Below are 21,283 nucleotides of genomic sequence, written 5' to 3'. Positions count from 1 at the left end.
TTTGATCGTTTTTTGCTCATTAATGTTCAATGACTAAAATCCAGATAAAACGGATTTTAATTTATATTTCATTAGTAAAACAAAGTAATAGTCTGTCGAAAGACTGTTACTCATTGCAATAAAGTTGTAATTCTACTAACGTGTACAAATGGCTCTGTTCCGTAATTTTATTATCTTCAGCTGTATGTGTGCAGCTGGTTATGAAAAGTTGAGAACCGTTTGGTGTTGATTTAATTTACGGGATCAACTCTATTTTAGGATTCAAATTCATTCATACCCTTGTTAACTACATTTAATAAAGATCAATGTGGCAAGAAAACTTAAGTGCTTTTAATTTATTGTAAAACCAATAAATCTTCAATTAGAATGAACACACGACCGGCACTTCACACGGTGAAAGACAACCTTGGCATTCATCAGCAGATAACATGCATCAGCAGATAACCCTTACTCTTCAGATTATTTGATAATCATGAGGTATTTACTAATCATTTATAACTTATAATTATAATTCGTAAGTTCGTTTATACTTTGATCTATGAAAAGCTCTGTAATTACTACTTTCATAAAAATTTGCTTTTAAACCTTACCTAAGTTGGCACATGATATCATGAATATTGGATAATTTGTATTTTAACAGTTTAGCCAGTTTTCCTATCAGATCATTTTAAATGCATCTTAAACTGACAAACTCAATTTTGAGCCTAATGTAGCCTGGTATTAATTATTATGGCGTAAGTGGCTGTTTTAGTGGTTTATTTGATTGCTATACCATAGTCATAGCAGCTTCATAATTGATTATTACTGTAAGTTCTAAGGTGTCGATAATTGGTGGTTAATATTGATCAAAACCGACCATTTGTTGACAATTAGTCACATATTTTATTCAATTTATTGTAATTCGTGTACCAAATGTGGTTTAAAAGATACCATATATGTGCTGAAAACAGCGGTTAAATTGGTTTGAAACGTGCAATTACCCACATATATGAAACCACGTATCTACATTTGATACGTATCCTCCCTTAACAATTATTCTGACGTACTGAGTTGAATTTCAGAGCTTAATCATCGCTTGAATGACTTAAATGTACATCTTTGTTGGGTATATTTTAATGTCGAAGCGTGTAATAAATGTTAGAATTTATTTATTTATTTATTAAAATATGGCTATTTAGGTGGTTTATCTATCTGTATACTCACATGTCATGATACGAGCTTCATTATTCATTTGTACTGATAATAATGAAGTGCTGTAAAATGGTGGTTAATAATGATCCAGAGAGATATTATTCTATCATTTATGTAGAATGTAGATCATTGTTTAATAAGTCTGAATGGATGTACAAAATTTTGTAAATTTGCAGCCGTCTCACATCACCTTAATAACACCAGAATGTGTGTGTGTGTGTGTGTGTGTGTCTGTCTGTCTGTCTGTCCGTGTGTAATTTCCGGTCGGTTATACAAAAAAAACGGTAAGAGTTACGGGACTGATTTTTTCGGTATAGTGTCGACAAAACTCTGATGAAGCCCATAGGAAATTTTTTTTAAAATCGGCCGATGGTAAGTGGTTTAATTGATGGTTTTGTACCACAAATGTTACATAAAATTGCGTGAGCAGAACGGCAAGAGTTACGGGACTTGCTCTCTCTCTCTCATTACTGTGTAATATGTTATAGCTGCATTTAAGTAGCGTCATAATTGGATTAGCCTGGAAGATTTGCTGTAATGTTATACCTTAAGCTTATTAGGGGAGGGGGGACTGTTAGTGTTTGGGGTCTGTTTGGACTGCAGAGAGAGAGAGAGAGAGAGAGAGTTCATACGACAATGTTATGCGTGTTTTCAAATATAATATGCGGGTGTGGTGCGGAGTTAACAAGGGTTAATTTCTATAACGATTTAAATAAAAATAGAAAGCGGTTCAAGACGGGAGTGATGAGGTGTAATAATCGGTGTTCAGACCTTATGATCATGGAGTGTGGTGCCTCATGGCTAATAATGACTTAATTATCCACAAGAAATAACTGATTATGAGATTATTGTTTAAGAAACTATTGGGTCACCTAATGCGGGTTTTGACTCTGCGGGTAATTACTCCTACCCTTTTTAACTGCGGCAGTGAAATCCCGGCCGTAGGCCGGGTTACACTAGTGTCACTATAAAGTGCTTGTCACTATATAGTCCTGTCCCTATATAATGCAGCAATCCTCAAATGTATCTAACCATCTCATTATAGCTTGTTGTGCTCTCTATAGTACTGTTTGGCTATTATGGCAAGTGAACTCCAATCCGTAGCAGAATCTACGGTAAAACTTTTCTTGTCAACTAATTTTAGATTTTAGTACTGCCAAAATGAGTATATCCTCAATATTCTGCTTCTCAATTTGTAAGCAGTAAATTCTAATGTAGGAATCAACATTATCATAGAAGTGTTGAAAGTAAACCCTTTTAATGCTTTCAACACAGCTGTGATCTAAACCAGGTATTATCTGGCAAGCTATAAATAACCTGATGTTTCAGAAATGGAAGATGTTCTTCCCAGTGACCTTCATCATGTCCATCCTGTGGATCGCAGTATTCTCCTACCTCATGGTTTGGTGGACTGAGACACTCGGCCGAACTCTTGGCTTGGGAGAGAAACCAGAGGTTTGTCTACACTTCAAATAGTTTGTTAAACTCTTACTTTTTGTGTGTGTTCTTTACACAGTGAACACACAAGTTCAAGTCATTACCTTCGAAGGTCTAAATTAGATTAGTCTCATGAAACTTAGATTTGAAACAAAAGAAAACAGATGCGATTTTGACGTCACAATTGTTGTGACCTTATATAGTGCAGAGAGTACAGAACATTCTATAGTTATTACAATGTATGTATAGTGTATACATCAATATCCTTGGAACACTCCGACTCATTGTAATATTACCATGGTTAGGTTCGCAAATCAAGTTCCCTGATTATTTTTTCCATCCTAACATGCACTTTTTAGTCTGGAAAGTAGACGTAAATTCTACGTCTACTTTCTAGTAGATGTTTCTAGTAGTTACTTTCTGCTACCTCTATGCCAACTTTACCCAGCTGCCACTGCACCAGCACGTTATAATTGTAGTAACCTCTGAATGGTACCCTCTGCTTGTTGGTAATTGTAAGAGATACTAGTCAAAAGCTATACTCGGGAAAATGTAAAATCAGCTATTATCTAATCTTTCAGCATCTTACTATCAAATTAGAGGTCAATATTTCCAGGACTACTACCTCTCTGTCAATGACATATTCGACAACCAACACATCACCACAATTGTCAATTTCGCAAACCGCACCAAACGCTTACTTGTGCCGGAAGAGCTGGATCAGACCGGGGTGACTTAAAGTATTATCTCATATGCTGTCTCGTCTCGTTTTACTTTTCCAAACCCAGCTGGCATTTAAGCGTATCATTTTGACTCATATATCATCTTACACCATCCTCCACCAATCACTCTGATTTCACCGGCAACCTTCCCCAAGGTTGCCACACCCCAGAGGTAGGCAGAGCATCTCAATGCTATCCTCTCGTGGGCTATCTTGGCCCAGCCTCTCTTTATAAAATAATATAATGATTTATTTTATAAAGTAACTTATGAATTTATTCGAGAAATAATCTGGAAGTATTATCGGCATCTTTTCACACATATTATATATAATATCACTACAAGCACATACACAGTGGCCAATTTGGTACGCTGTTTACAGCAGGGTTTTAGCGTAATAATCGATCTTTTAGAATGTTCTAGTTTGAGTGTAGAATTGCCATAAGAGCTGAGTGTAAGATTAGGTAGGATTAGTGTATAGCTTTTGGATGGTTTTGCGGAGTAAGACACGCGTTAGTCGGGTGCATTAGTTAGCAATTTGTGTCCAATTGCAACAGCTTATTCTACTGATAGAAGAAATCGACCAATGGCAGCAGTTTTAATTAAGATTACACTAAAAAAAGGCTGCTGAAATTCGCAAGAAATGCAAGCATTATTTTAATCGTTACATTTTCAATTCGTTTTAAGTTAAGCTAGTCAGAATCAAATATGAAATTTTCGTCCTTAGTCGGAGAGCCACTGGAGTTACCTCAGACGAGCCCTTCCACTAGAAGAGTGCTGCAGTTACTACTGCTTAGAAGTAACCAGCACCCCAGGCTGCCTATTAACGCGGTACTGACTCTAGTAGCGGAGGAGCTCGTGACAGTCTACGCCGAATCAGACTTTTTGATATCTCTTAACAGTAAAGCTAACATATTCAAGTATGTAGTTTCAGTTTCCCTTGTAAATATTGTCGCTGAATATATGATCCAGCTATTAGATATATTATTAGTTGTAACTTTACACGTGAATTTTTAATTCAATATCCGTAGACTAAGTCAGAAGTTTTGTAAAAATTGAACTTAGATTTTATAAAATTCCGATATTCTTCAACGGTTGAAAAATTCCGAATCTTATGGTTAAGTAAGAATTTTCATTGTGTCTTATCGAAAGTGAGTGAGAGAAACACTTGTGGCAATTTTATTTACTGGTCCTCTTATTTGTAAAGATATCCTCAATACATTCAATTACAAAGTCTGATAACCGTTAAAACAGGGGTCGAATTCACAAAAATAACGTAAACCATTGATTTGAAGCAACCGCCGCTCCTGTCTCTTGATTGCTGATGATGATCAGGAACGCATGACGTATAAATATCATCACGACGATTATTGGTCACTCGAAATCGACCCGTTAAGATTGCAATGTAAGTGCGATGGTTTTTTCTGTGCATTTGTTACCTGTTACTAATTAATCCACAGGATCAAAATGTTTATTGTATCGATAAAACATGGATTTTAAGGCATAAGGAAGCATTGTTGAGTTCTGAAACCAAGTTTAATCGATTTCTCGTGCAATTTTAGGTCAGGAGTGGTCATCAAAATAAATTTTGAACAAAGTCGATATTTTGGTAAATTTCTAGCTTTCTGTCAGAAAATAAATCTTCGTTCTATTAGGGGTAATTGGATGTAACTACAGTACAGCTGTACTTACACCCACTTTCACATGCATGCAAGCTCACCTGGTCCAAAGAGCGGGAAACGGAGAACGAGCTCTGGTGACGTCATAGTCACGTGACCTCAGGCTCATAATCACGTGACCTCAGACCCAATCAATTGGGTTCTGGCCTGTTCAGCCCCCTGTCACCCGATCTTGAGGTGACGTACGACAACTCGTTAACCCAATCGATGTCTGGAAGGCTGCAAATTTTCACATGCCAAACTCACAACGGTTTTTCGGAGTTGTGCGAGATGACGACACATAGAGGCCGCAGAATTATGAGGACTACCAGATCCTGGTGGAACCTAAGCGATCCATGATATCACGACAGGCCCTAAACAGTTCATCAAAATAATCAAGGGGGGGGGGGGGGGGGGGGGGGGGGTCCAACTACATTTTTGTACGTGGCCACCAGATTTTTGCCAAATGTACATTGTACATGTACAAAAATGTACAAAAATGTACAAAATATGTTTTTTCCTGTTTGGAAGTTCCCTGGATAGATTACTTGCTGTGGCTAATTTACAATGACAGGTACATCACATGGGAATGTATTTGATTACTTTAACACCTTTTCTGCTGTTCTTGACTGGTGGTTTTCAAGTAAACCAGAATGCCAGAAGTTATCTTACCTAGTTAGTAGAGTATTAGATTTAAAAGATACTGCGACACTTTTAAAGGTTGCGATATATAATTATTTATGTAATATAATACTTATATGTACTTATGTAGGCATGTAATTGGTAGAATATTGTAATGTTTGATATAACTACATAACAGTACCTGTTAGGCTATCCATTATCGGTATGAAATCTTTTATCTTGATAAACAGATAAAAATTTAGGTTTTATCTAGATAAAACCGATAAAACCGATAATTTTTCTGCTGAAGGCCAAAGCCAAAATGTTTTCCAAATTTCACAAAAACTGATTGTCGACTTTTATTACTGTTTACCAGTAATCTTGCTAAAGTACAATTTCCTTTCTTTTGAAAATATTAGAGCATCAGTTTTCTTCTCCGGGGAACAATAGTGTACCAGTTCTCTTCAAAACAGTAGACCAACGGTTTGTCTTCTCCTAAGAACAGTAGTGTACCAGTTCTCTTCAAAACAGTAGATCACCGGTTTCCTTCTCCTAAAAACAGTAGTGTACCAGTTCTCTTCAAAACAGTAGACCAAGGGTTTCCTTCTCCTGAGAACAGTAACGCACTAGTTCTCTTCAAAACAGTAGACCACCGGTTTCCTTCTCCTGAGAACAGTAACGCACTAGTTCTCTTCAAAACAGTAGACCACCGGTTTCCTTCTCCTGAAAACAGTAGTGCAACAGTTCTCTTCAAAACAGTAGACCACTGGTATCCTTCTCATGAGAACAGTAACGCACTAGTTCTCTTCAAAACATTAGACCACCGGTTTCCTTCTCCTGAGAACAGTAACGCACTAGTTCTCTTCAAAACAGTAGACCACCGGTTTCCTTCTCCTGAGAACAGTAGTGCACCAGTTCTTTTCAAAACAGTAGACCAAGGGTTTCCTTCTCCTGAGAACAGTAACGCACTAGTTCTCTTCAAAACAGTAGACCACCGGTTTCCTTCTCCTGAGAACAGTAACGCACTAGTTCTCTTCAAAACAGTAGATCACCGGTTTCCTTCTCCTGAGAACAGTAGTGCACCAGTTCTCTTCAAAACATTAGACCACCGGTTTCCTTCTCCTGAGAACAGTAGTGCACCAGTTCTCTTCAAAACAGTAGACCACCGGTTTCCTTCTCCTGAGAACAGTAGTGCACCAGTTCTCTTCAAAACATTAGACCACCGGTTTCCTTCTCCTGAGAACAGTAGTGCACCAGTTCTCTTCAAAACAGTAGACCACCGGTATCCTTCTCTTGAGAACAGTAGTGCAACAAATACCAATTCTCCTCGAAACAGTAAAACATTTAAAGTGATTCAGTGAACCGTTTCCTTATCCTGTGGATAACTTGGAGCAACAGATTCCTTCTCCTGAAGACAATGTTTCACGCCTAGAACACTTACGGAATTTAATTGAGTGCCCTGCCGCCTGCCGGTATTTTTGACTCTTGTTAACAGTAACATGCTCGTTCCTGTCTCCAGAATAGTTCAAGTAAGGTAGAACGCCAGCACCCTAGCCTCAAGATAACAATGTCAATAACTTTCTCTAGACTTCTACAGTTCTACAGTTCTACAGTTCCATAGGTATACAAATGTAAATAAACCTCTTAAGCTCACATTTAAGTAAACTACCTCTTCTATCATACTATAAAACGTTTGGGACTGTTTCTTGGATTACTTGGGAAGGCAAAAAACACTAATATTTCTTTAAAATTTTACGGTATTGTGGCAGTTTTTTCGGTAATTTCTAGTGAATTTTTATACCGATAAAAATATGTTTTATCTAGATAAACAGATAACCTTTTTTAACGAATTATCGGAGATAATTATCGGTAACGATTATCGGAGTGGATAGCCTAGTACCTGTGTTTACAATCATTGTTGATAAAATGATATATTGTATAAATGTACCTGTTAACATTCAGATGAACTATTATTTTGTACAGTGCAGTGTTTGACTGAATTTATTGTGTTTTGGTTCATACACATGCCACACACACAGTACACAGTACACACACACACACACACACACCTATTGCTTATTTGTTAGTATTAACTGCACATGACTACAGCCTTTATATATTATAATTGAGGGATGAAGTCCTTAGTTTATCCTGAACACATTTGCTTAATTGTTGCAGCTCTTAGTACCCTAGCCACTTGATACCCTAGCTACTTAGTACCCTAGCTACTTAGTACCCTAGCTACTTAGTACCCTAGCTACTTAGCACCCTAGCTACTTAGTACCCTAGCTACTTAGTACCCTAGCTACTTAGTACCCTAGCTACTTAGTACCCTAGCTACTTAGTACCCTAGCTACTTATTACCCTAGCTACTTATTACCCTAGCTACTTAGTACCCTAGCTACTTAGTACCCTAGCTACTTAGTACCCTAGCTACTTAGTACCCTAGCTACTTATTACCCTAGCTACTTAGTACCCTAGCTACTTAGTACCCTAGCTACTTAGTACCCTAGCTACTTAGTACCCTAGCTACTTAGTACCCTAGCTACTTAGTACCCTAGCTACTTAGTACCCTAGCTACTTAGTACCCTAGCTACTTAGTACCCTAGCTACTTAGTACCCTAGCCATTACTTTAAAAAAGCCCGGTTATATTGCCATTGCTTGTAAGATACCATTTGCCATGATTTTATGTTGACCCTCGAATTAAAGCTCACAATTTAACCGCCCCTATTTCAGATAGTTTTTCTGCTGACAGCTGAAGGCCAAAGCCAAAATGTTTTCCAAATTTCGCCAAAACTAATTGTCGACTTTTATTACTGTTTACCAGTAATCTTTCTAAAGTACCACTTCTTTTCTTTTGAAAATATTAGAGCATCAGTTTTTTTCTCCTGGGAACAGAAGTGCACCAGTTTTCTTCAAAACAGTAGACCAACGGTTTCTTCTCCGAAGAACAGTAGTGTACCAGTTCTCTTCAAAATAGTAGACCAACGGTTTCCTTCTCCTAAGAACAGTAACGCACTAGTTCTCTTCAAAACAGTAGACCACCGGTTTTATTCTCCTGAGAACAGTAACGCAATAGTTCTCTTCAAAACAGTAGACCACTGGTTTCCTTCTCCTGAGAACAGTAGTATACTAGTTCTCTTCAAAACAGTAGACCAAGGGTTTCCTTCTCCCGAGAACAGTAGTGCACCAAATACCAATTCTCCTCGAAACAGTAAAGCATTTAAAGTAATTCAGTGAACCGTTTTCTTATCCTGTTGATAACTTGGAGCAACAGATTCCTTATCCTGAAGACAATGTTTCACGCCGGCCAGAACACTTACGGAATTCAAATGAGTGCCCTGCCGGTATTTTTGACTCTTGTTAACAGTAACATGCTCGTTCCCGTCTCCAGAATGATTATAAGGTAAAATGCCAGCACCCTCAAGAGAACAATGTCAATAACCTTCTCTGGATTTCAACAGTTCTACAGTTCCATAGGTATACAAATGTAAATAAACCTCTTAAGCTCAGTCAGCCTGTTTAGTTTGCTTTGCAAAGTTTGTTTCTTGTCTCTATCATGGACAACTTGGGTGTTTTCTTAGTGCTTCTACTTGTGAAGAAACCAAAGGTTGAGTTCTTCTCTAACCAGTTTTACCCTTTTGAAGTAGTGAGATTAACTATAGAACGACCTAAAATGAAGCGGTTTATAACGCGCAAAAATTGTGAACGCGCCTTTGTGATATATTTAGGAAGAAATTCGGATTTGGCGGGATAATCACAGACATTGCATACGATGTATTTCCCGCCCTAAAGAATATACTAGAAGTTTTGGGAGAGTTTTCTACATGTTTGTCAGTCACAATTATCTTTCTGCCGAACGGAAAAAAAATTGTAAGCAATTCTTCCGCTGGCGCCTAGCAACCACGCGCAATATAACCGAGCCGCGCGCAATAATTGATATCATATTGATGTAATTAATAATTTTAGCGTATCCAAGCTTCTAGTAGAGGCTCTTACGGGCATTGTCTGCTCGATACGCTAGGGACCCCAGATACACCTTACTAGACGTATTTTTGACCGTAGAATCGATTGAAAGTGGTTTTAAAATGATTGGACTGATTGTTCTGGGGTAAAATTGCAAAAAACCGATTTTTGGGCCAAAAATAGGCCAAAAAACCATGTTTTTTGATATTTTGAGCAAGTTAATTTTGTTGGTATGTCGGCAAAACTTGCATGAAGATAGCTAAAAGACAGCCGCACAAGATTGTGTAAAAATAAAACAAATCCCTCTATTTGTTCTGAGGTAAAAATCCAAAAAAGTGGTAAAAATTTTGACTTTTTTGCGCGCAATTTATTTTTGGTACTTATATGCTATATTTTGAAAATTTTTAAACTTATATCTTGTAATAACAATTAATTAAAGTATATTTAATATAATTTTGACCAAAAAATTCATGTTTAATGGAACCAAAATTTTAGGTGCGCCGCGCATATTTTCGAATATTTACACCGTGGTATGAAAATCGAGCGCTAAAGCAAATACTGTCATATTGTCACAAGAATACCTAGGTTGTTTTTCAGTATTATTGTCGCATTTCGAAACTCCTTTTCACCCTATTTGGTTATCTTTTTGATGTGTAATTTGATTACTAACTATGTTTTCATGTATTCTCTTTGATGTGGAGTACCCATTCATACTATTTCCTATCGTTTTTATCATATGCTTTTTCCTCTAGAGTCGGCTCTATTTGTGACATACCTCTTATCTTCTACATAGTTTATCGTGGTTTGTTGATACTGAATTGGTTTAATTGATACTATACGATTACTTTGTTAGAAATGTATAGTAAGATGTGACGGAATAAGAGAAACTAAAATATTTAAATGGGTTGTGGCCATTTCAAAATATTCGATGAGGTTATATTTTTTAAATTGAAGGTCTTTCACCAAATATGACTTGAATAGTTTTTCGACAAAGTTTTTAGAAGAGCTTTAATGATTTCAAAGAATTAGCAAATTGATTGTACATCTTAGAAGCTACTACAGAGAGGCTACCTACACCAAACATAAATCCGAACATATCTTGCAGATAAGTTGGAGCCAATCCTAGTATGGATTTGTGAGATTTTGTAGTGAGATTTTGAATTCAATCCTCTTCTCTATATCCATTATCCAACCAGTAAAGATTGATCAGTTCATCCTCAAGATGGTAATGTTTATATTGCCTATCAACAGCTTTGGCTACGGCATTTTGTAGTAACTGGACCTGATAGGATACAAGGATACAAGGATACAAGGATACATTTATTGAGTTCCAAAAGTGGTAATCCTGAAATAAACATTGACATCATTGGCAAGTAATGGCCTCAAAAATTATGGTCCCTTCAAGATCGAAATCAATAATAATGTTTAAATTTAGATAAGTAGGAATAATCATTTTAGCCAGTCTCGCCTCTAGTTATACTCTCTACAAGCTGACTATCTTATTGTTCCTAATACTATGAAACTTGTCAGGCTCTGTAGTTCGTTTCAGTCTCAGTTCTTCTACAAGCTTTTTATAAGCTTTTCGTTCTGTGGCAGTCCTATCAGGGCAGATGTAAACTGAGCTGTTCCCCTCCTTTGAGCGTAGTGTACTGGTGTTTCTGATCACTGGTGTTGCATGGTCAGAACTGCTCAATGCGAACTTTACTGGTCTGGATACATTTTCTTTCGGAGCTCCAATACAGCAGCAGTCCCTGACTAAAGGCTTCTCACTAATTTCATTCAGAACCTCCTCAACATTACTCAGCAGTTGCTCGTTCTCTGATTCTGATAGACCATAAATGATTACGTTCTTGCTTCACTCAATCTGGTTTTCTAATTTTTTAACTGCAGCGTGGATCTTCTTCGGGGCGAAAGCAGCATTGATGCTTTTTCTAACGACTGAAGAGTAGCTTTTCATCTCCGTTTGCACGGTATTCTGCATTGATTTGAGCTGTTTGTTGCTTTTTTAAATAGCCTTATTCTGAAGATCGATGATAATACTCTGATCTGAAATCTTCTCACTTTTCAACTTGTCAATTTCTTCTGCAAGAGGTATCGCCTTCCTTAGCCAGGTGATACTGAACTGGTCCAATATACAACAAACAGTTTCCAAGCATTCGCATGGTTTCTCTTTCGTTACTGATCTCTTGTTCATCAAATTGCAAGATTGAATTTCCTCGTACATTTTCTTGTTGATTTCACTACAAATCTCATCTAAAACACTCCCTGGCTTTTAATAGTAGGCACAAACATTACTAATTGAGTTTGTAGCGTATATTAAGACGCAATGAAACTACCGGACCACGATGTATGGGGACTTGCCACCCCATGGCAACATTAAAATATATCGACTCTGTTACATCGTTTCCTGTTAATATAAAACTCCGTTACAAAATGAACTGGGATCTGGCAATACTACACCTTAGTTCGATAAAATATGATAAAGTAATGTATAACTAGACTTAAGTAAAAGTCTGAAAGAATATAGAAAACAAAATATATACTGCTAGAAAGCTAAATAATAAACTGCCAAAGAATCGTTAACGTGATATAAAACTGTTCCAAAACGATCAAAGGGGGAAGTGAATAGATCACGGACGAGGTAACATGCATAAGGAATTACAAGGTTTGGCCTCACACACAATATAATTACATGAAGTCATTTACTGTGAAATTGTGCCAGTGTTTAAAGATGCACGCTGGTTGACTGTTAATAAATAATTTAAGATGTCTATGTAAGATTTTCCGTTCAAAATTCTGGGTGATCAGTTTATCGATTATGACGCTTTGCCCTTGTCAGAGGGTCTATCATTATGAGTTTAGATTGAAATTGGCTAATCTCCTCTGAATTGAATACAAATAACACACGTTATTGCCGACGTTTCGCCCCCATGGCTTCTTCAAGGCGGAACAAAAACTTTGTTACATAGTGACCTGGTAAATATCCAAATTAATACATAAAACTCTGAGAAACATTAAAAATAAATGGGAAGATTCTAAGCGGTAGAAAATTTTAAAGCAAAAGATAGATGTTAGGCCAAAGAATCTAGAACTGTCCAATATTTGAGAGCTAGACCAACGTACACAGAACAGCAACGAAAATAGCTTCCTACTCCCTAACATTTTCGGGGAAACTGAAAGGGTGCCACGTACATATATTTTGATGACATTTACATAATAGCCCATGTGGTCTTTTGCCACGAGTCTGCTTCAGGTGAGAGCTGAGTGTTTATTTTAGGAAGTAACTGCTTGATATACAGTGATTGCCAGATCATTCGGTCTGCATTACTAATGTTTTATGAGCGATTTCCACACCATCTCATTGAGCAATACTATATTAGACCGAAAGACTTTAATTTGAGTTTTAGAATTATTTATATTAGTTTTAGAATCATGTACATTAGCTGCAGATAGTATTTAAACGGGTGGGCAACAATTGACCCCCCGTAAATTGACCCCCCGACAATTTTCCCCCGACAATTGACCCCCAACAATTATCCCCCCGACAATTGACCCCCGACAATTAGCCCCCCGACAATATAATTTAATACAATTAACCCTAACCCTAACCCTTATCCTAACCCTAACCCTAACCCTAACCCTAACCCTAACCCTAACCCTAACCCTAACCCTAACCCTAACCCTAACCCTAACCCTAACCCTAACCCTTTACTGACCCTGACCCTTTACTGACCCTGACCCTGACCCTGACCCTGACCCTGACCCTGACCCTGACCATGACCCTGACCCTGACCCTGACCCTGACCCTGACCCTGACCCTGACCCTGACCCTGACCCTGACCCTGACCCTGACCCTGACCCTGACCCTGACCCTGACCCTGACCCTGACCCTGAACCTGACCCTGACCCTGACCCTGACCCTGACCCTGACCCTGAGGCCTGACCCTGAGGCCTGACCCTGAGGCCTGACCCTGACCCTGACCCTGACCCTGACCCTGACCCTGACCCTGACCCTGACCCTGACCCTGACCCTGACCCTGACCCTGACCCTGACCCTGACCCTGACCCTGACCCTGACCCTGACCATGACCCGATCAATTGATCCCTGTGTAATTACATGGGGGGTCAATTGTCAGGGGGTCACTTGTCGGGGGGTCAATTTTCGGGCGGTCAATTGTTGGGGGGTCAATTGTCGGGCGGTCAATTGTCGTACTAAGCCCTAGATTTCGTGACAATTGACCCCAGTGTAATTACATAGGGGGTCAATTGTCGGGGGTCAATTGTCGTACTAAACCCTAGATTTCGAGACAATTGACCCCAGTTTAACTACCTAGGGGGTCAATTGTCGGGAAGTCAATTGTCAGGGGGTCAATTGTCGCGGTACCTATTTAAACATCCAGTTCTTTGTCCTCAAGAAACAATTTCTCGGTCGGTTGACGAAGGTTTTGACTTAATCTGAAGAACAGAAATATGTTCATATTTTCATCAGCTGCTATGAAGATATCATGAACACTATCTTAATAACAAGTGAAATATGATCTCTTTTGTAAGCATATTGTCCAGGACAATTGAGGTCATCATTACATGCTCATTGCTCCTGTAGCCTTCTCTTTTAATTAGTTTTCCCAAGGTTTGACACTGGTCTGTAGTTTTTCAAGACATCTGGAAAATGATCTTCATCGATTGGGGATAACTGGTGTGATGTAAAAAAATAATTGTGGCTTATGATACCAGGGAAATGTAGGTGTCAGCTAAACCCTCGATTTTATGTTTAAATACATTGTATTTATCATAAATATCATATCATATATATATACAGTTACACTGTGTAGTGTTATCCTTTATTAAATATTTGTGGACACTGGCTGATAATCAGTGAAGGCAGAATCGTGGATTATACCTGATAACTACTGGTGGTGTTATGGCTATTAGAGGGTTGTTAGAGGACTGGGCTATTACCGTAACAGCTGGCTACTAGCCTGGTGTTAGAGGGTTGTTAAGATTTTTGGGAGCACAGATACTTAATAGTAATATATCTTGTTTGGATGTTTGAACTTTTCGATTTGTATCTCGAAAGTTATGTTTAACTTCCCCACGCAGTGTTTTAAATGTATGATATTGTAAGATTTATAATGTCATTATTTTATAGCTCCTCAAAGGATATTGTTCTTATCCACGTAGGAATCAAGTGCTCATTTTGATTGAGGTGGCAATTTGAAGTTGCAGCCCAAGATTTTATTGATTTTAATGTGGTCTATTCTTGATAAAAATATATTGCGCTACTCTTCGTTTAAACTACTTTAGCTTTAAACTGTTTAGGAGATGATTTGAAGCGGTGCTACAATCTACAGTGGTCGGTGGACAAGTGTGATGGACACCAGAGCCAGATGCTTTAGTTCACACTATGACTGTGACTGATGTACCTCTGCAACAAACTGACTGTCTTACTTGTAACCTGGTTAGTTAATATTAGTTATTCTTAATTGTGTACCTTCAAGCTTTCCTCCACAATTACAACCAACTTAGAAGCAATGATTTATTGTCAGTATTTTTTATTATTGAACAGACTGAGCCTTGTGCTCCTATTACCTTAGGGCCAATAAATTTTGTTGACAATAAATTTGGTTACCATAATTTTGAAAATTTTTAGTCTACAACAATTTTAGTCACATTTTTCGACTTTTTGAAACCATTTTCCATTCCATTTATTTGATTTTTCCATTATTCACAATTAAGAATGATTTCACAAACGTCGTAAGCATTACTTTAAAGTACAGGGGATCTTCGATATTATGCAGGTTTGGTGGGATTAAATTCTAAAATCAAGGTCTTATAACTCGATAACACGTTGCCATGGCCCCATAGCAACCACAATCAGTGCCCTAGCAACCGAGGCAAATTTGGGTGATTTACCTAATTAATCCTTGGTACTGTTTCACAATTTTAATCATCGTCAATTCACTAGCTCACTGTTTATGCAGGTCTTTCCAAAGTAAATTCCAAGGAAAAAGTTATGGTTTGGTGTGCCATCAGCCATATAGGACCATGGAATAAATTGCCCATATTTCTTCGAGAAAAATATAACTCAAAATTAGCCATTAAACCTTAGAACTACCAATAACTTTTCACAAAATCAAGTTTAGACAAGTCATTTGTCTAAACTGCAGTTTACTTTTGTAGTAGCTGATCCTAGTCGGCAATCCTAGTGGATAAAGAGTTATTCAAAAGTATATCCTTGCAATATTTTTGAACACCCTGTAGTCTGTACGCTCCGAAATCTGATTTAATACTTCAACTCTGATATCATCCAGTGCAATGCGATATGCTAATATTTGATTGTAGGAGACTCTCACTTCGTCCCCAAAAATGAAATATGATGGACCCACTCACAAGAGCGAAAAAAGATACACATTACTGTAATGTTTATAAAACACTTTTATGTGCTCGTGCAATGTGTTTATTTTCAAAAACTGTAACATCGCTCAATCAAAGCCTTATCAGCACAACACGCACAATCACATAATATATCATCAACTTGATCTCAGCGCATCATAATAACAACCACTCGCAAGGACTGTTACCGCTCACTTCAGACACACACACCCACTACACAGTACCACACACAGCCTGCACAGAGCTCAGCAATCAATTCTAAACGGCTAGCTGATTTTGATAAAATAACATCGTGATCCGGCGTGATCAATTATTTTAATTGAAGTATAACGGCTGCACCCCTGACTTTTTAACTAAAGATAAGAGACGTATATATTAGGACATTTGTAATCTGATAAAATTTAAAGTTTTTGTGTGTGAATTAAAGCTTGGTGTGAGAATTAGTGTGGAAATAAAAGAGATATTTATTTTATTACCTATATCATATATCTTAATTAAGTGACAGTATTATTATTTTAACTACAGATTATATCATTTCAGTTAGTATCGACATGAATGTTACGATTGCAGTTTTATTTATTTTTATATTATATTGTATTCAATAAACCGGTTTCAAAGCCCTTTAGTGTGGCCCTCGGGTCTTTAAAACATAATAGGTGAGGTCATGTGGTACCGACATGCTTCAGAGGACAGAAAGAGACTCAGAATTTTAACCACAAGTCTAGATTCTTTTCATAAATATAGACTTGTGGTTACAATTCTGAGTGTTTCATACTATTATATCACAGAATTTTCCTGCTGTTGAAATATTGACAGAAAGGAAAGGTGTTTAGAAGTCGAATTGCTACAACTTCAGAATTCAGATTGCATAACAATTGTATAACTTCAGATTGGAGGACGGTCTAGGGAAGGATATAGGAATTAAGCTTACTTCACAGCTATACTCTGCAAAAGTACCTTCAGCGAATAAGACGTCAACATCCATCTTGTTTATATCAATGATTGTGGACATTACTTTTGTATTCTTTGTAATTTAATTCTCTGACGTTGTATTCTCTTAATACATTGCGTTTGCTAAAATTCTTGTGTGTAAGCTTTAGAACTCTAGATGTCAAACACAGATTTACGGCCAAGTGTCAACCCGGGGTTTGAAGCACGTTATACTAGTTTCAACTTTTATCAGACTGATCCATCGATTTCAGCTATGACATTTTTAGTTCTGATTAAACAAATGGTTTTTATTACATTGTTAATTACATTAAAATACAGTTTGATGTTTAAAACGGGGCATATGAAAGTTTTATCTTGTAAAACCTCGCCTAATCGACGAAGTTACAGTCAGATCGAAAATTAGAAATAGCTTATTTTTAAAAGCAGCTGAAAGTGCTATTTTCAGAACCTGGTGGATATTAGTCTAAAGATTCGTTGGAATTTATTACACTGACCATGACATAAGATCCAAATTCCAAACTGGGTGTTAGGGAAATGCGGCGGACTAAATGTTATTTTACATCTTCCCCGTCACTGATCACTGTCACATTTAAAGCTGCAAATGGTGTATTTGTTATGCCAACTAACACCAGAACAAACAGAGAACTTGTTAAAGTTCAAATTTAGCCCCGTAAAACTCAATGTATGTTATGTAACGGCTAATGTAATGTTCTTACAGGATCGTTGACATATTACGTAATCACGTCCTGAACAACGTTTAATTTGACCCCCCCCCCCCCCCCTCTCGGTGATTCCGTATTATGTGAACGACCCCTAATATGCTTACATCGAGGTAGTGCTTACTGATTTATAGCAACATTTATCATAGCAGCTTGTTTTTAAATCACTGTTTCTTATGATACAAGTTCCGTTACCATTCGTATCACACATAGTAATAAATTACGTATAGTAGTATTACTCGTCGGGAAAAACCCTGGTTCTTTTTGTAGTAATTGTGCGGAACGCGCTTGCGCCGAATCAAAAATATGTGTGAAAGTTTTTCTTGCGCGCATTTACTGTGACATAATGTGTCACGTGATAATCTGAAACTTTGAATAGTCATAACACCAAGAGATAGGCAACAGAGGTAAATCTGGCTACGTAATATCGTCAAGTAGGTATCTAGGAGTTTTGTGAATATTTTGAAATCAAATTCGAGCGGGTATTTTGTGATTTAGCGAGGTGCGCGGAAAAAAGCAAATAACCGTCAGCACATGGCTATACAGCCTCCATAGTGGCATCTGAGATCGGCTATCGATGCGGCACTACTTACTAGTCCATAAAACAATCATCCCAGGAGCCTAGGGGCTCCAGCAGAAGAGTGCCTTATTTGCCCGTAAGAGCCTCTACTATTCCAAAATCGACCATAACTTGACTTCTGATGATAAATTTACTAATTCATTAATATCATTCTAGAGGTAATCGTTTAAACTTCAATTCAGTTTCAAAGTTTAGTCCGAAAGAAGGTAAATTTTGTCTAAAATCGCCACTAAAGAGAAAAATTCGGATTTGTGTATAGAAAATAAACATTTTGGCAGAACTTTCGAAGTCTTCAGCATTCTCTCTGGTATTGAACTGTTCAATTTCTCAGGTTTATACAACCCCCGGAAGTACAGACAACAAAGCAGACATAATCTGGAATATCGATAACCTCTAAAGCTCTAAGAGGACCCAAAATAAAAGCAACTCCTGGAGGCTGGGATTATGAAAGATTTCCACGAAACTCACGCCAGCTGCTTCACACATTGAAAATTAAGATCAGAGAACTGAAAAGTAAAAGCGGATCTTGGCGTTTCAACAATTCCTCTAGACTCGTGTCTGCTGCTTTACGGCTTAAAAATTATGAGAACTGGTGGATCAAAAGTAAGTAGAGTTTAACAGTTTGAGATTTACTAGATTTTTCTCCCAACACTCAGATTTTAACTCTAATATCAACCGTTCACCTTATCGTTATTTAGTTCCTTATCCTTATCTGAGAATCTGTTTCAGATATGGACGGTATAGATGAAGGACGTCTAGAAATGAGCAGCCTTGACCTTTCTTTCCCACCGTGACAGGCAGAATAATAAAGCTATCAAAGCTATCAAGTATTGGCAACTGATCTTCACCCAGCAGACTCTCAATTTTTAAACCAGATAGAAACAACTGTTAGCAAATCAGTTTCGGCCCAGTGCAAAACTGGGCCAAATCATATAAAAACTGCTAATATCTGCTATAACAGATCCGGCTTTGTTTCACGCCGCCGTTTTCCTCTTAGTCTTATACAATTAATTACTTCCCAGGTCTTTTTACTATTCCGGCTATTTTCTGCAAATTTACCAGATACAGAGAAGTATTCTGTTTTCACAGTTTTACGTGTTTTCTTTAGGACTTTTCTGTTGAAATAACTTGTTTCAATAAAAATTTAATTTTGGCCAAGACAGGGAGTCGAACTCAGTGACACTGAGCCAGTCGCCCTCTCAGCCAACTAGGCTATCAAGCCGGAGGCCGAAAATCAAAATTAACTACCATATTGATGACACCACGCACTGCCTATGCAAAGTTATTCTACGACGATGCACATTTTTAGCCATATTTGGGGGCTTGCGCGGCGCGAAAGCTTTAAGCTTTCATAACTCTACCCAGGAACAGTCCCCAGAACTGGTTAAGGATGCGATGTCCGAGTTAGAGCATGTAGTTTAAGAGAATGTATGATTTATCACAGCTACGTCCACACAGTGGCATCGCAAATGGGTATAGTCGCGAACGCGAAGAAACCGCAGGGCTCTTGATAAAGGCCAGGATAAGAACGGGAAACCTGGTGTAAGACCTATTGGAATCGGCGAGATATTGCGCAGAATCATTGGAAAAGCAGTTATAATGTCTTTCAAAACTGATATACAATATGCTGCTGGCCCACTGCAGACCTGTGCAGGGCTCAAATCAGGAATAGAGGCTTCCATTCATGCAATGAGACAGATCTGGGAAGACAGTGACACTGAACTTGAAGCAATACTACAGGTTGACGCTGATAATGCGTTCAATCGTCTTAATAGAGAAGCAGCCCTACACAATGTTCATGAGATTTGTCCTCCGCTCTATCAGTATCTAAAGAACCACTACCAAAAGCCAGCGGACCTGATCATTAATACTACCGAGGACCACTACCAACTTAAGTCTGAGGAAGGTTCAACTCAGGGAGATGTAGCAGCAATGGCATTCTATGCATTAGGGATCAAGCCTCTAGTAGATGACCTAGCCACAGCCTCCAAGCCCAGTGTTTGCAAACAGTCTTGGTATGCAGACGACAGTAGTGCTGGTGGAAAGATTGAAGGTATTAAAGAGATCATGAAGTGTAAATTTGCGAATTCTTCAAAAATGCTCGAAACTTGGGTAGTGAGCTAGGCTTGGTAATTCTGCCGCAATCCCAAAATAGCTCCGTCGTAATTGCTTCACAAGCTGAGATAATATGGGGCATATCAATTACATTTTTCCAAGTTGCGGCTAGGTGACAGGATAGCATATACGACATGTGTAAACACACCTGATTTTAATCGTCCATAACAAGTTTTCTGTTGGTTATTTTTTTGAACCGACAAGATTACCATCAGGTATAAACCATTATATTTCACATATCTTCCTAAATTTGGTGTACAGCGATTAATCTAGTTCCTACAAGCAATTAAAGGCAGCTCACCTTATGGAACTTGAATGTAGCACGAAATCCTGGAATAATAGCTTAATTTTAATGCCATCATGCGGCTGTGTTTCAGCTATCTTCATGCACATTTTGCTGATATGCCAACGAAATTAACTTGCTCAAAAATTCAAAAATCATGGTTTTTTGGCATATTTTTGGCCCAAAAATCGGTTTTTTGCGATTTTACCTGGGGAAACTCAGACTTATCATTTCAAAACCACGTTTAATCGATTGTACGGTCAAAAGTACGTCTAGAAAGATGTATGTGGAGTCCCTAGCGTATCGAGCAGAAAATGCCCGTAAGAGCTTTTACTAGTAAATTTTTAAGACAATTATTTGACGCTTGTGTATATTATGCACATTATACAACCACAATTTTCGAAAGATAAAAGTCAAATCTATCAAGTGTCGTTAATTTGAAGATTTTATCAATTAAATTGGCGCCACAGCACATGAATAAAAATGTGCATTTTAACACTGTTTCTATTGCGGTGTCTGACAGTTAGCCGCAATCCAACAAAATAGGGCGATCTTCCAGTATCGATTTCACGCGACATAATTAAGTTACGAATCTGGGAATTCCGAGCCCTATTCTTATATTAGGGTCTCTATGTGATAGTATATGTG

General features: G+C 37.9%; 1 protein-coding gene and 1 long non-coding RNA gene across 3 annotated transcripts; both read left to right on the top strand.

Moving 5' to 3' along the window:
* The first annotated feature begins 362 nt into the window (after positions 1 to 362).
* LOC134817275 (sodium/potassium/calcium exchanger 2-like) lies at positions 363 to 19,364 on the top strand. 2 transcript variants are annotated; one of them, XR_010160506.1, is made up of 4 exons: positions 363 to 477; positions 2,521 to 2,646; positions 18,569 to 18,840; positions 18,967 to 19,364. XR_010160506.1 is itself a non-coding variant. In XM_063826412.1 (4 exons), exons 1-3 carry the CDS (start codon positions 2,271 to 2,273, stop codon positions 18,632 to 18,634), a joined length of 228 nt encoding a protein of 75 aa, XP_063682482.1. In that variant the 5' UTR covers positions 2,223 to 2,270; the 3' UTR covers positions 18,635 to 18,840; positions 18,967 to 19,364. The 2 variants fall into 2 exon arrangements, 1 of the variants encoding a protein (XP_063682482.1); XM_063826412.1 differs by lacking the exon at positions 363 to 477 and adding an exon at positions 2,223 to 2,306.
* LOC134817209 (uncharacterized) lies at positions 14,914 to 17,197 on the top strand. Its single transcript, XR_010160484.1, has 2 exons — positions 14,914 to 15,052; positions 16,877 to 17,197. It is a non-coding gene; the product is annotated as an uncharacterized LOC134817209 (long non-coding RNA).
* Positions 19,365 to 21,283: the final 1,919 nt, after the last annotated feature.

This window comes from Bolinopsis microptera, chromosome 6 (genome assembly GCF_026151205.1).
Source record: "Bolinopsis microptera isolate Bmic1 chromosome 6, MBARI_Bmic_1.0, whole genome shotgun sequence".
Taxonomy (NCBI): Eukaryota; Metazoa; Ctenophora; class Tentaculata; order Lobata; family Bolinopsidae; genus Bolinopsis; species Bolinopsis microptera.
The sequence above is the reverse complement of the archived record's forward strand: the minus strand, read 5'-3'. Positions and strand labels throughout refer to the sequence as shown.

What these genes read in the sequence shown, in the direction of transcription:
- LOC134817275 (XM_063826412.1), top strand. Translation starts at nt 2,271, where the DNA reads ATGGCAAGTGAACTCCAATCCGTAGCAGAATCTACG. An exon ending in AATCCGTAGCAGAATCTACG is followed by an intron (nt 2,307 to 2,520) that starts GTAAAACTTTTC and finishes CTGATGTTTCAG; the next exon opens with AAATGGAAGATGTTCTTCCC. An exon ending in GCTTGGGAGAGAAACCAGAG is followed by an intron (nt 2,647 to 18,568) that starts GTTTGTCTACAC and finishes TCAATTTCTCAG; the next exon opens with GTTTATACAACCCCCGGAAG.